The sequence below is a fragment of the Eublepharis macularius genome, chromosome 1, assembly GCF_028583425.1.
Source record: "Eublepharis macularius isolate TG4126 chromosome 1, MPM_Emac_v1.0, whole genome shotgun sequence".
NCBI classification, from domain to species: domain Eukaryota; kingdom Metazoa; phylum Chordata; class Lepidosauria; order Squamata; family Eublepharidae; genus Eublepharis; species Eublepharis macularius.
This window is the reverse complement of record NC_072790.1, coordinates 189,726,645-189,742,945: the sequence shown is the minus strand read 5'-3', so window position 1 is coordinate 189,742,945 and position 16,301 is coordinate 189,726,645. Positions and strand designations below refer to the sequence as shown.

Sequence of the window (16,301 nt, the reverse complement as noted above, 5' to 3'; positions counted from 1 at the left end):
TGCTCTAACCTTCCTCTGTAGCTTTTCTGAGAGGGATACTTATTTACTCAATTGGACCTAGCAGAGAAAAAAACCCACTGGGTTTCCTGGGGCGGGGGGGGGGGGGCTAAAAAACAGGAGTTCTACACCTCTGCTGAGATCTTGCAAATTGGCCAGCCAAGAAGGGGGGGCATCTATGTGAAGGGGGGTGGAGAATCCCCACTTCAGGAGCCATGGCAGCATTTCTTGCTGTCAGCCAGAATCAACTCTTTTCTGCCTGTTTGTCCCCAGCCACCTCCGATCTCCATTATTCCTTATGGGGAAAACTATGAGGGTTATCCAGGGGGGTTGGGGTGGCATTTTGCAAAACAAATGTACAAAATTTCAGAGTATCTACTGCTAACTGTCCTCTAAAGACCCCCTAAGTTTCTGGGAGACTGGACCTTGGGGAGCCATTTTATGCCCCCCCAAAAACATGCCCCAGCCACCCCATTTGTTCCTATTGCAGTGAAAAACTGACAGCAACTGCAGAAACCCATAGATCTTGCCTTCCTTAGGGTCCAATCTCCCTGAAACTTGGGGGAGTCTTTAGAGGACAGTTAGGAGTAGGTCCTGTGCAAATTCTGTGGATTTTGCTTTATTTAGGGAATAATGGAGATTGGAGGTGGCTGGGGGCACCTCCTTTGGGGGCCCATAAAATGCCCCCCCAGTCCAATCTTCATGAAACTTGGGAGGGTCTTTAGAGAACAGCTAGGAGTAGGTCTCCAACAAATTTGGTAAAATGTGGTCCTAAAATACCCACCCAGACCCCCAGAAAACCCCAAATTGCATTTCTCATTGGAAAAATGGCCAAATTTTACCCAATTTGCTCTGTATTGCCAAGCCAACCTGGAGAATGAGTACCCCCCACCCTGTCCTTTTCAGGTTCATGTATCAGGCATGTTTCTGAACTTTTGTTCAGATGCTTAATGGTATTGCCACGATCTTTCTTCCCACCTCCTCCTTATCCTGACTGAAGATACTGAATGGAGAGGAGGAGGAGAAAGTTAAGGGCAGAGGAGTAGGGAGGCGGCAGTGTCAACTAGAAAATGGGAGAATTTAAAACATGCTAGATTAAAAGCAAAATAGTTTGGGTGTAAGCCGGATCTGAGGGCAAAAAGAGGGGAGAAGGAAGCAGAAGCCACCCAAAATCGACGGTCTGCAATGGTAAGTCGCTGATTATGACCATGGATATTTGCAACCACGACTACACCAGTTACCCAACATGTGCACGGAGTAGGGCTACAGGACACGTGTTTACCCAGGGTAAAATGGACACGAGCAGGTAGAAACAGACATGATTCTAGACACTCGCATAGCTTCGTGCAATTTGTCTCGTCCAGTTCAGCTCTCAGCATGCTGCCCAGTCTTAGTTGCTAACTTACTTTCCTAACTATTCTTCTGTACTTGCCTAGTGTTTCTTCTTTTAGCCTTGTCTAAAGAAGAGCTTTCTTGCAATGTTATGCTATCTTTCCCTGACCTTCCCAATTGGTCGGATCAAAGATTCACTATTGCTCATACTACAAGTATTAATTCACATCTGTAACACTCCCATAATGCAATACATTGTGCACAGAATAAGACTCAGAGATGCTCCCACTTTGGGGGTGGGGGGGAGGAATAAAATATGATAGATCTGCATCCAACTTTATATTGTCACAATTTATTGCTGGTGAAATGATGGGGAAAGTTCCATTCACTTTAGTTTTGCTTATTTATGTGGCTGTTGGAGACCCAAGAAGACTAGTTGGAAGCCACCTTGACCAGGTCTCTGTGGAGGCAGCATAGAAGCTTTCTAAATAAACAAAATAAAGATGAAAACCCTAATTGCACCTTTTCCTGAAATACTGGTCAGAAAGTAGAAATACCAAGTAGCAGACAAGCTCTTTTAAGACTTGTTATTCTAATCTAGTTCACACATAACACTGGATGACTGCAACATCATATATATGAAAGGCAATAAGTAGACCATTCATATCATTTTATATCAATTTTTGTGCAAAACCATTTAAGAAATCAGTTCACATTCAATTGTCAGTCATTAGGTACATGGAAATCAAGTGAACTACATACATGTGTGCACTAAAGTGATATGAGACTGATAGTTCATATAAGAAGGGTTCTTACTTGGGACAGTCCACTCCACTTCTATGGCAGTATGGTTAAGAGGTTGAGCTGTGACATTACTACCCTTCTTGGGAAACCCAGCCAGTGTTGCAGCAATCATTTGCTCACTTGATCCATATCCTACTTCATTATGTACTAGGAGTTTATATTCATATGTTGTATACCTAAAACAGAATTAATATAATTAGTGCTGAATATATATTATATATCAGGCACAAAAAAGCATGAATAATTGCTCTAGCAACCATGAAAAAGAAAGTTTAGGATTTTGAAAAGTCTTTGCATTGTTTTAGATATCAGGAGAAACACAGATTTGCTTTAAATATCTGCCTAACACTACTAACACAGTAACGATTAAACAAGATAAAATTCTATATAAAATAGTTGTTTTTTCAAAATAGTGAGGGATTACAGCTCAGTTCAAGATGCAATTACAGCAATGGCAAACTGCCAGCATTTGGAGATGAGGCTGATTCGACAATAGTTTTTCCCCCCTGTTCTGGGAAACCCACGGATCTGCACTTCTACTTCCCATTATAACAGTATTTTTCCTTATCAGATTCCATACAAATAGAACAGCCAAGCATCTCAGATGCCATGCCTGCATCTGTATGTGTATGTGTGTGAAAGGATGCCTTCATCTAAAAGTTTAAAAAGTTATAAATGGAAAAATCTTGTGACTTTTCCTTCTCCATGCCTTTTGTTGTCAAAGTTTAGTTTTTGTTACAATGACAAGGAACTTTCAAGGAACTCAAGGCAACATACACAGGGTTCCCAGTAGCTCATCCATCCAAGCAGTTACCAGACCTGTATAGTTTCAAGAAGGTTGTTGTGTCATGTGCTTTCTGATTATACAATGGGAACATAGAGACAAGCTACACATTCCTTTTTTAATAAGCTGGGTGAAGGTTGCCTGCCTTTTTCACAAGACTAACAGTGCAATCCTAAAGAGTAGGCTTAGACTGGAATAACTCTTCCTAATATTGCACCATAAATAACCTCAAGGAGTGTCATTTGCCCCATTTAGGAGCTGTACAAGACTTCACATGAAGCTCCTAAAAAAAGCTGCTGAGCTGTTTTGATTTGGGAAAACAACATGAGGGGAAGCAGAAGCCCCCTTTCCCCTCCACACCATGGACTCCTGCAAGGTTTTAAAAAGCAGCTCCCCACAGCTGCTGTTTGGCTGCAGAGAAAGAAAGTTGAGTCTGGTGAACCTTGTTAAAACATAACATGCAGTTTGAGGCTTAGATCATCAATCTTTACTGTGTTAGCAAAAAGTCATAGCAAAAATACAAGAATTAAATGTCCATCAAGATAAAATTTAAATTACAATAAAATAAATTTTTGGACATTTTTGCAGAAGGATTAAAATACAGAATCAACATATCCATACCTGGCAATAAAACATCATACAATCCCTAGGCTAATGACCTAGAGTAGAGCAGCTATGAGTCAACCATGCTTGGGTCAGCATGCCTCATTGTCTTTGGAGAGTAATGGATTTGTTCCTATCTAACAATAATGAAAATAATTTCTCCTGGTCTGAGCTTCCTGGGAGTTGAGATATAATGTTCCTCAAAAATCTGCTGCGCTCAATCTCAAATCTCAAACACTGGAATGTGACATCGGACAAATCCTCAATGGACCTATAATCACAGGAGCACACTCTCTTCTTATATGGAATCCCACTGTAGCAGCCTTCCAAGACTGCGAGTGGTAGAATATTTAGGTGTGCCTTAGTGAAGGCCTTTCTGTGCTCATAATTCATTATATTGGGAAAGTACACTGGAAGAGTCAAAGGGGAGGGAAGTAACTGCCTATAAATTAGGGTTGTCCTCAGGGCACTGATGTTTGGTGTACAGTTTTTAGGCCACAAAGCAAAATTTCCCCAGCAGGAGATCAGAAGCTGACTCTCCATTGATCCCTTATCAGCTGGGAGTTAGCTTCTGATTGTTGCAAGTAGCCAGTTCCTGCAAATACACAGTTTGTGAACAGCGGAATAACCCATCCATCAATTGGCTGGCAGATCACCAATGGTGAATGGAAAGTGAGCTGAACTGGCATGTGTTTGCGCATCCCTACAAGTAATCTTCTGAGGGATCTCTGTGTGGTGCAGAGGATTCTCAGATACCTTCTATCTAATCAGGACATTTTTATCCTGCAGGGTACATGGTTTCTGTCGTGGTCCTCCTTGCACCTCACCCGATCCTGAGAGTCTGTTGTGGCGCTGCTGAGGCTTTCACCTGCTGTCCTCTCTTTTCTGTCTTGGGCTGACTGTTTGGCCCGGTAATGCAGCATTTTATCTGTGCCTGAGGTCTCCCACTTGAAGACCTCAGATTGGTGGAAGTAGGGTTGGGGTGGTGACCTCTGAACAGTCTTGCCCCACCTGAGAGACTGGCTTTAGCATCAGGCACAAACCTCTCATCTCCTCCCCAGTCAGGGTGTGGAGCCCTCCTTTTATCCCTCTCTACTCATGCCAACCCCACCCTGTTTCCCATCATCCCACCCCCAGCAAAAGCCCCAACATCTGGGCCAGGGATGGCCACACCTCCCTGCCCCACTCCTTTTCCAGTTGGCCAACAAGGCCAGTGCTCTAGGCTCCTGATTGCACCCTCTCAAGGCCTGGGATGGCCCTGCCCTGATGGGGAGCCCTCTGTTGCTGGGCTTCTGGATCACTGGCCCAATTCTACCCCTTCCAGGGATGGGGCCATTCACTGCGGTGGTGGGCTGGGAGGTGGTGGCTGTTGGAAGGTGTTGGCTTGGCTCTGTAAGTGCAAGTGGCCTCATTCTGGGTCGAGTGCCACCCTGGACCTCCTGTTCCAGTGCATCAGTGGCCTCCATGTCTCTGGAGGTTTCCCCGCACAGTGCCCACCATAGCCAGCAGTCTCCCTTGGCTACACCTGTGTAAGTGGCCTCAGTGGCTTCTGGCTTGGGCTTCTGGCTAAGAGAGAGACTGGCCCAGGGTCACCCAGCAAACATCTAGATTCTAGCCCTACACACTTACCATTACAGCACACTGCAATTCTATTTGGGCCAGACTAGATTTCATAGTGTCCCAGGGACACTGCCACCATTTTACCACTGTAATTTCTTCATTTTACAAATGCCGCAGGGGCCTGGTCCTGCTTAGGACTATGTTGTGGGGGAGAGGCTGCTGTCTCCCACTGCACCATTTTCAAGATGTCAAAGGCCCTCTACCTGAGCAGAATCGGGCCCCTCTGTGTTTGTAAAGGGAGGGTATGCAGAGGTAAAATGGCAGCAGCATCTCTGAGGTGTCCCTGGGGATGTCATGCCATCTAATTTAGCCCTTAGTTCTTGTTGGCGCGTGCAACTAAAGCCTGCACCATAGAGTATGTGCAACCCCCTCCTGTGGCTGCACATTACAGTGGAAAGTTAGTAATGGTAGGCTGTCTGTCTTTCAGGAAATCTTGACCTCCATTACTCTGATAAACCGCCATGTAGGCACAATATTCCTTGGAAATCATATCCCTGCTTTACAGCACTGATCCCCCTCAGCAGATGTTCCCCAAAGGGAAGCCAGCTCTTATAAGCAACAATTAATCCTTAGACTGCATAAATGTATTGCCTAGCACAACTCAAGTCTCACTATCTTGACTGCAATGCTCTTTAAAACAGAAACACGTTGTATGTGTGCAAGAAGCAGGAATGGCAAAACAGCAATAAGCCCAGGTGTGTTAATAATGACTAATGCCAAAGGAGATGACAGAAAATATTTCATTACATAATTAACATGTTCACAACACGGAGACACAAGGAACACTTTGAACTATTAAGTACAGGCTATACAAAATGCCAGCATTTGTTTTTGTAGTTTTTGTAATCTCACCTGCTAAGACCCTTATCTTCATAAAACCACTGACTTCCTGAGTAAATATTGTGCCAGAGATTTAAATCTTCAGGGGGATTTGATGCAAGTGGCTGCTGGATTTTACGTCTCAGGAGCTCATATCTAACACAAAAGACAAGCAGAATGCTGGGATTATCTCAACTAATGTTATTACACAAAAAAATAATCAGGTTGTTTTTAAAAGTCACACATTATTTTGTTTTTACAGCTGTAAAGTTTTTTAAATGTTTCAAAAAATGATACTTTCTGTAAGTTATCTAATAAGTTTCAAAATATATGATGAAATGTTTCATAACACTTCCTTTATTGGGAAAAAAGAACCTGAAGACATGTAATGGCTTATAAATTTAACATTTTGTGAATTTTACAATAGCTTGACTAAAAATGTGTATGGGCTTATTCTTTTAGTACATCAAGACTTAAAGAAAGAAAAGTTCAGTGTAATCTTTTACAGTTATGTTCAGAGAAGAAACTTCATCTACACTGCAAATTTAAACTAGTCTGAAAGGGTTTTATCATAATGGTTCCTTCTGAATAGCTCTGGGAACTGGTAGTTTTATGAAGGATCTCTGGCTGGGAGCTATGAAACTGGTAAATCTGTCATGTAGACAATGCATTTTAGAGCACTGGTGAAACTATTCATAACATGCATATGAAATCATCTGAGTTCATTAACTGGAATTCTGTGTGGTCAAATTAGCTTGCAAATCTATTTAACCCTGGAGATATGTATGTGTGCACACATTTGTGTGTTAGAATCTATGTTGCAAGTTACTTGCTCAAAGATGCTCAGTATGCCAATATCTCAACAAAACTGTGATCAGCTATTTTCTTCAAGTTCAAGGCTAGAGTTTTATAAATTGTGCTGCTGCTTTTCATTTTGCACATTTAATCAGTCCTATTTTTCATTCTTGAACATATCAAGAGGAAGACTCGGTTTCACATCTTCTCCGATACAGAAAACAATATATGAAGGTTAGATAAAGGAATCCATTTTGGAGGAGTAGCTGGGTTTGGCTGTCTGTATAGTATCATCTTCCATAAAGGACATTATTTAGCACCTGATATACTCTGCTACGCCACTCATATATGTTGAAGGAGATGCCTTACAAGTGTTTATTATGAAACCAAAATAATCAGTCCGTCAACCATAATATGATATATAATTCTATATGTTACTATCACCTTATAGGATGAGAAACGAGGAGGGCATGTTAGAGTGATGTTATTACATTCTACCTGCATTAGTATACTTTATTAAATCCCATAGATCTTTCAGAGAGAGTTTCTTCTAGTAAATGCTTAGTTAATGGAATTGACTTCTGCAAATCACTTAGTTAATGAGAGTCTTCATATTAGATACCAAACTTTTAATAACCTTAATACATGCCATAGTATCATGATTCTCAAATTGTTATATGGACCTCAATAATGAGGGCAAGGTACTATGTTCTCACTTCTCCCAATTGAAGTGTGTTTCTGGGTGAGGTCAGCAGCTCATCAGTATTTCAGGAAGATAGTTTTAGGTGGGTAGCAATATCGGTATGCAGTAGAAAAACAAGATTTGGGTCTACGTCTGAAGAAGGAAGCTTTGACTCTCAAAAGGTCATACCCTGGAAATCTAGTTGGTCTTTAAGGTACTACAGGGCTCAAATCTTTCTCCAGTACTTCAGGGACACCACACAGATAGGAAGCTCTTCTTTCATACAACCAGAGGAGTTAGTTGTGTTAGTCTGTCATTGAAAAATAGTAAAGAGTCCATCTGATGAAGAGTTGGTTAGTCTTAAAGGTGCTACTGGACTCTTTACTACCTTTCATACAACATGTTGATCACATTTTAGAACTTGCTGTATTTGTGATTTTTTTTAAATGTCAAAGCACATATATAGAGAAGGTTAAATTACATTTTATTTTCCAGGATTCTGCCAAAATCAAACGCACAATTTATATATCCTTCAAGCATACAAATATGGACATATATTGGTTAACATAAGGCTTGACATCATATGTGCAACCAATTGTTAAGAGCTAGTTGGGGGTGGGGGCAATTCAGGTAGGGTAAAGTTGCTATCTTTTGACTTTGGGACACAAAATTAAAGGAATTACTTGGCTGTTACTTCCATAAAATGAATGGAACTTATTTATACATCATCACCCAGTACTGGACCCATAAACACTCTAAGCACACCAGGAGCTGCTATTCATGCAGACTCTCCTGTTAACCTTGTTGCTGTAAGAACAAACCTTGAATGCTCCTCTGCATCTGCTGCCTTGTTTAAGTTAACGGGGAAGTCCATGCAGATAACAGCCTGCTGTGTACATCAAAGCTTTCATGCCAATTACAAATTGCTGCTCAGGTATTATCCTCCATGAAATTGTGACCTTAATGAAGATCACCTTTAGCCCATTAAGCTGGAAAGCTTTGGCTGAAATAGGGCTTTAACAACAACAACAACCAACAATCAATTTATATACTGCCCTTCAGGATGACTTAACACCCACTCAGAGCGGTTTATAAAGTATGCCATTATTATCCCCACAACAATAATCACCCTGTGAGGTGGGTGGGGTTGAGAGAGCTCCAGAGAACTATGACTGACCCAAGATCACCCAGCTGGCTTCGAGTGGAGGAGCAGGGAATCAAACCCAGCTCTCCAGATTAGAGTCCTGCACTCTTAACCACTACACCAAACTGGCTCTTTAAAAACCCAAGGATTCAGAGAAAGTTGACTGTGGACTACAAGTCAGCTTCCTGGTTTCTCTTTTTAGAGGTTTCATGCCCTCCAGCATCTGAGAAACTAAATTCTAAAGTTGATGTCATGAGAATATTCTGTCTTCACATCACATGAAATGCTTCAAGTTATTAGTTTAGCAACGTCAACAGAACTGTCTCCTCTTTTTTTTAAAAAAACCCTCTTGAATTATTTTGTTCTGGTTGGTCTGTCTGTAATTTGATGTAGAAGCCATGAAAATATATCAAAATCTTTTAAAGCACTGGATAGTGACCAAGTACAAATCGCTTCCAGTGGCTGCTGCTGCTACCCTCTGCACTCCTCTCTCCATCACATTGTGCTGAGCAACTGCTTGAGTGGTTGTTCTGGTTGGAAGCAGGATGGCACACCATGAAGAAAATGAACTTTGCAGGAAATGCTTATGTTGTATTACTTCACTCACCAGTGGTAAGAGAGTCATACTCTAAATGTAGAGAAATATAGGTTGCTTCCCCAAAACTGCCTGTCTTATTGTTCTGCAATACATACGTAACAATTAGTCTTCAGTAAGCAAGAACAAGGAGGCTATCTCATAGTGTATAAGCATAAGTTTCAATTTCTTATTGAAGGTAATGATGGAATCACTGAAGTCCAGAGGAGCACTTCAAGGCAACAAGGGGCTAATTTCATTGTGGACTGTAGCCAGGCTGCTCTGAGACAGCTAGGACAAGGAGAACTGACGTAATTGGTTCTACATGCATTTAATAAATTTACTAACCAATCAGACAACCAATTCTGGTAGTTCCAAACCTAATCCTTCCTTCTCTTGCTCACTCTACTGTAACTAAGGTTGATAGACCTCTCACCGTATTGCCTGCCTGGCACTGGTACTTCAGGTGCCAGCAGGAGAAAATGGGGAGGGGGATGCAAGCCAGCACCACACCAGTAAAATTGGGAAGTGACATAGCTGTCAATCTAGCATTTTGCAAAAACTCTATGGTAAAACCAAAGAGATTTTGCAAAATGCTGGAGTGTCTATCATGTCACTTGTAGTTTTTACAAGAAGTAACGTGTCAAACTTGCTCCACATTTCCTTCCAGGAGTTGCTGGCTGCAACCTGGCAACCCTAACTGTCACTCTGCTCAAAATTTATTTATTTATTCATTCGATTTTTAGCCCTCCCTCCCTGCAAACGGGCTCAGGGTGGGGTACAGTACACATCAAAACATATAGATACATTTAAGATCCAAAAACCACAAAATACATATGGAACAACATCTCAGATGGTGGCCCCCTCCAATTTCTCCAGTCATAATGTAAACAAAAGAGGGGGGCACAGTTAATATTCCAGTGACTGGGCTTGTGGGGGGGCGGAGATGATTTCATTACCCGCCTGGTAGGAGACTAGTAGGGAGGCTCCAAAAATAATCAAAGACTGGCCTCAACTGTATACCTGGAGGAACATTTCTTACAGGCCTGCTGATAAGATATGAGGTCTTAGCAGGCCCAGGTGCTCTCTGACAGAGAGTTCCACCAGATTGGGGCCAGGACTGAAAAAGCCCTGGCACTGGTTGAGGCCAGCCGGACCTCCCTGGGGCCAGAGGCCACCAGTAGGTTCTTATTTGTCAATCTTAGTGCTCTCCAGGGTACATACAGGGAGAGGCGGTCCCGCAGGTATGCTGGTCCTAGTCCATTTAGGGCTTTAAAGGTTAAAACCAAAACCTTGAACTTGATCCAGAACTCCACTGGGAGCCAGTGCAGGTGCTGCAGAACTGGAATGATATGAGCCCTGTATGGTATGCCCATCAGGACACGTGCAGCAGCATTCTGGACCTGCTGTAATTTCTGGGTCAAGCCCAAGAGAAGCCCTGCGTAGATTAATCCAAAATTAATCCAAAACAAAGGAATTTTGGGCCTACAAAATTATGCTGCAGCTTTCCAGAAAGTTATGTCTTATTCTCAGAAGAAATTACTGTGCAAAGGATGGTCTTAGATAGGATATATTGCACATCCTAATTCCTTCATTCACAGATCAGCAATAGGGTTACCAGATGACCTCCTGAAAAAAAAAGATGCTGGGGAGAATAGTGTCCCTGCTATTCTCTTTAGGTAAGATTTTTACATGTGCACGCTTTGTGCATGTGCACTCCTGGCCCCAGAGTTGTGATGTCACTTCCAGAAGTGACATCATTATACCAGGCTGTGCAGGTCACACAATCCCTGAGGCTTTCAGTGGTAGGGAGCTGGCCTGGCTAGCCCAGCCCTCCTGGGGGCACGACTCAACAAGAAGCAGAGAGGCAGAGGCATTGTGGGCCCAGCCTGTGAGCAGCATAAGTCACTGGGTCAAGTCCTATTGGTTCCACAGTGGTGAGTGGACCGGCTTTCTGTGTGCCACACCACTCCTTCCCCTTCCTCACCTTTCTATTCCCTTCCTTCTCTTCTCCTCCCTCCTCTCCAGGTGTCTGGTATTTTGAGTCCATTTTCCCCAGACAGTTCAACAAAATACCTGTTTGGGTGAAAACCGGACACCTGTCAACCCTACTCAGCACAGACCCACTTCCAAGGCAGACCACACTCCACAAGGGTTTCCAAACTTCCTAACTTTAGGTAGCATTTCTACAATTATTTGTCTGCCACAGCACCCTTACATTTTGCAGATTACTCCAAGGAATGTTCCTAAGGCCTATTAGGCCTCACTTGATTTCTATATGAACAGAAACTATACACTAGCTATACCCAATATATGTTAGCTTCTGATAGTGGTGGCCAAGCTGTCTTTTAAGGGACAATTTTCTAATATTACTGATTATTTGATTTAGGAGCATCTACTAACTTTTTGAGGAAGTCATGAGTCATGAGCTCACAGATAAACACCATTCCTATAAACAAAGAGTATGAGGGTCATTAGCAGATGTAGTTATGTATATTGCTACATGTCTTACCTTATGTGGCGTCCATTAGGCTTGGATGGTGGTTGCCAGGAAACAGCAATAAATGACTCACTAATTGGGGTTACAGACAATGGATGAATGCCTTGAGGAAGCATTGGATGGGTAGTTATGTAGGTAGCTAGACTTTCTGTACATCCTCCAACGTAGCCATCACCTCCAGAGCAAGCTACTATAGTGACTGAGTAGTTTGTGAAAGGGATCAGGTTGGTTATTATATAATTCATTGAAGATGACAAGTTGCTGGTGAGGGTGATTCGAGGGTCTGGCATGCGGATCTCATAACTAAGTATCTGTCCATTCAGGATGAAAGGTGGCTTCCAGGAAACCTGAAAAAATAAAGATTTTTTTTTTCTCTCTTTAAATACAAACAATTGTTCAACATAAAAATAAAACTGACAGCTCTGACAAAGCAATGTTCTATAACATATTTTTTCCCATGGTATTTGGCTCATTCACTCTGAGGGATATGTTTCATGTTACGTGGTTGTGTAAGGAAGCTAAAGGATCATAGTATATTACTTCCAAGTTACATATTATGGAGGGTTCTCACAATCACACCACTTGTACATGTCTGTATGACCATCCAAATTTTGATGTTTGAAATTATTTGTCATGGCTGTGTTTTATCACAAAAGCCAATAGCAACAATCTATCTAGAATTTTTTAAATTGAAGAATGTGATGACAAATCCTTCTAGAAATATAAGACTTTAATGACATAATTATGATATCTTTATGGCTGTCACCTAGAGGCCACTCTAACCCCCCCACCATGTGGACAGCTGTTCACATGTTCATCATTTATGGACAATTTTCTTTATTACAATAGAAAAAACAAAGATTTTTGCAGGCATGGAGAAAAACTGATCCAGCCATGTGGTGTACCACTGTATGCAAGTGTCTTGATGTGGATAATAGCCCTTAGGGTGAAGTAATTTAAAATGATTTTCATGAAAATGCCATAATACATAGATCAGCCTTTTGTGGTACAATGCTACAGGCTAGGACTGGAGAGACCCCACTCAGCCATAAGCTTGCCGCATAAGCTTGAGCTAGGAAGTCTAATATCTCACAAGGTTGCTGAGAAGATAAAATGAAAGGAGGATAACCTTTTATGCCACTTTGAGCCCCTTGCAAGGAGGACAGGATATAAATATGGAACATAGATTGTCATCTGGAATCTGTTATCTATGATTTGATAGACCAAACAGATGGACACAATAATACAGTTTTATTTGTCCACAGATGATATAGTAATAGCTGATCAAAGGCAAACAAACAAAAAAGTTACTTCTGAGTTCAGACTCCAATGGCTTGTTTGGCTTGTTAAAGCCACTTCCAGAACGGTGGAACAAATTTGGGAAATGAGGCTGTAACAACTACCCTTCCCGCTGCCAAAGAGTTTGTGTCTTACATTTTCAGTTCTTACTTGCATAGCAGCAACACAGGCAGGCCAGGCAATGGTGGGCTGTTCAGCTCCATGTTGTTTTCCTTAACAGTAAGTCTGTCTGCACTCATCATACAGCCAATTGGATCCGAAGGGGAGAGGCAGAGCCCTTTGCATTAATGCCATTGGGAGCAGCAGACGGCACAGTGCCATTGGCACCAATGGCACTGTCAGCATCCCTTTCTGTGTTTTTACACATAATGCAAGGAAAGGCCAGCAACATTCATGCAGGCATGCACACATGGGTTTGAGGACTGATGGGTCACCTTCAGCCTCTGAGAACCCAGCTGCCGCAAAGGCTCATATTATGAAGATTAGAGTGAAAATTGGAAATAAAAAGAAATTATTAACAGAGAGCTGCATTGAGGAGGTCCCAGGCATATGGAGCTGGTTGGTTCCCTTCAGTGGCTTTCTGCTGCTGCTGCCCTTTGCTTAGGTGCCATGGTGCCAGTACCTTAAGACTGGTACTTAAGAAGTTTTCCAAAAATAGTGGGTTGAGGAGCACCAGGAAGAATTTCATCTTGCTCAGAAAGATTAAAACTGTTAACCCAGCATTAAATGAGGTGGAGGTAGCAGGTGTGTGCACTGCACACTTGTACGCACATGCACACCCAAGTGGATCCAGATCAGTATTCCACATAGAAGGACCAATCTGGTAAGATTTATTTTTTATTTTCAGGCACATCAACAGGACTCTCTTGTTCAACTCTGTCCTCCATTGTCTCATCTTCATTTCTGTTCAACTATGAGTTAATGGTTTTAGTCACAAAGGGAGACTAGCAGCTGGCAACTGGCAACCTCTCCAGTCTCCCACTTTTATTAGTAAAAAATAGGGTGGGAAAGAGGGCCCTCCTCCCTTTACTCCCCTTCCAGTGAAGGAAAAACCAACATCTGGCCCTGCCTTGTAGTTTCACTCCCACAATGAGGGGTGAATCCTCAACCTAATCTGTATAACCATGAGCCTTTGCAGCAGCCCAGGACCCCCTATTTAAACTCATGAAGGTACTGCCAGCCTCCGGCCTCTCCTTGCATTCTGTGGGAAAGCTCACAGAAAGGCAGGGCCAGATGTTGGTTTTTCCTTCACTGGAAGGGGAGTAAAGGGAGGAGGGCCCTCTTTCCCACCCTATTTTTTACTAATAAAAGTGGGAGAGGGAGGGAAAGATAAAAGAGGGAAAGATGGTATAACAGCAAAATTCAAAGGTAATAATTTGTTGGCTTTATTGCTATCATAAAGCAGGATTTTTTTAAAGTCACTGCATGGCACTAGTTGACAATGGAAAGCTCTCCTGTAGAGATGGGCACGATCCCAAAAAAATAAACGACCCAGCTGATCGTGGATCGGTGCCAGCGACAATCTCGAATTAACGATCCACACCGATCATCTCCCGTTCTCGAGCCGTGGCTCGTGGCTCGTGGATGCCAAAGCGGGGCGTGCTGCTATTCCCAGCGATGTGGGAAGGTGGGTGGTGGCGGCGGCCAACTCTCTCAGTCTCTCTCTCTTTCTCCAAAGGCTAGCAAGTATCAAGTAGCAAGCAAGAGCTCTGTCCCACTCCACAGCTCGCAGAAAGTGAAACCCAGCCTGGGAGCCCATGGCACGGGTCCCATTCAGCAACGCAGGAGATCTATGTTTGGCTGTCAGAGCTGCCTATCAGGGTTTGCAGGGATGAGATGGGAGTGCCGATGGCTACAGAACACCCCCTTCCCCCTCCCTCCCCTGGGTGTCTTCTCCCAACTTGTGACTGCTTTGCTGCTCCGTGGTTGGAAGGAAGCCCTGCTGATCAAGGAAAGCTGGGCTTCCATTTGGGTTTCCAGGGCGACAGGAGGGCAAACACAGCTCAGGCATTCCCCTGGCTCCGTTGTCAGGGGAATAGATTGCTGGTGCCTGATTGTGTGGATCCCCGATCTGAGCCCAATCGCCCCGATCCAGGCACCTCCCGATCGCTGGATCGTTGGCCGTGGATGATCACGATCCACCGGTTCACGATTGTGTGATCGCCAGTATCATGGTTTTTTTTCGATCGTAATGTGGATCATGCCCATCTCTACTCTCCTGTAATGTGGATCGTGCCCATCTCTACTCTCCTGCTTGCACACTGTGCCACCACCACCAGTTTGCCAATAAGTTTGCCATCATTGTGTGCACTTGCCAGCACTTGCTTTCATTGGGGTCCTTTGTTGTGTGTGTTTTCATATGCTGGAGAAGAAACTCATTGGCTCAAAGGGTTTTTGTACAATGTATTTTTTGTTAAGCATGAATAGAGCCTCATTCCTCCCCCCTCGAAAAGAACAGTGTACTCATGTGCAGCCACACAATACTTGCCTTGACACACACCTTTCCCAAGCATTCTTTGGGGTCCATAAACACTGAACCCTGTTGTTGTACGCTCTCAAACTTGGTGAGTCAATGGTTTAGTAGGAGGGATGTGTTCTGTGCAATTTTGGTGCTATTGCATGCAAAAACAGCTGTACCAAAGCCTTATTTCCCCACCCACCCCTTGAAAAGAACAGTGTGCATCTTCATGTCCTTTGCATGAGCACAACAGGCCAATACTCATGAAAACAAAAAAACCCAAATGGTTCAGATTCAAGCTGGCATCATCCTACCCGGAATAAACTAGTAATGAAATGAATTTAATCTGGAATCCCTGGAAACAAAACTGAAATGGTAAAGAGTCCAGTAGCACCTTTTATACTAAGCAACCTTATTGTAGCATAAGCTTTTGAGAGCCACCGCTCTCTTCATCAGATGCAAATGGAAACTTTCGCAGTGCATACACCTAGTAAGCAATGTGAGATCTTAAGGAATGATGAAATTCTTATGCTTTAATATTTATACAGCATTCAGAAGCAGGATTTTCTTTAAGAATGTTGAAGGTCTTCGATAAAAAGAATTTGGAATACCATTAAACAAATCAGTGTTAACAGTGAAGTCTTGAATTCAAGGAACACAAACAAGCTTAGCAATAAAGTTGTAGAAACAATTTTAATCTGGCAAAGCTTAAAAATTCCTGTTCAGGTTTCTGCCATTCGTAGCACACAATAACATAAAGTAAGTGACACAAACACTGGATGAAAACAAAACTAAAGCTGGGGGAGGCAAAAGTGAATCTATCCTAGTTATTTGCATTATCTTTGTCCTCCCTTATGAAACAGTGTAAAATCATCCAAGCAAGGAAATGT

The 16,301-nt window shown here is 42.7% G+C and overlaps 1 protein-coding gene across 1 annotated transcript in view; it reads right to left on the bottom strand.

The window, feature by feature from the left end:
- Positions 1-16,301, bottom strand: part of USH2A (usherin) — an 843,391-nt gene that overhangs the window by 255,673 nt on the left and 571,417 nt on the right. The window contains exons 41-43 of the mRNA XM_054970549.1: positions 11,667-12,001; positions 5,993-6,115; positions 2,146-2,309 (exon numbers count right to left, since the gene is read on the bottom strand). Coding sequence (XP_054826524.1) covers positions 2,146-2,309; positions 5,993-6,115; positions 11,667-12,001 — 622 coding nt within the window. The remainder of the gene's footprint in view (positions 1-2,145; positions 2,310-5,992; positions 6,116-11,666; positions 12,002-16,301) is intronic.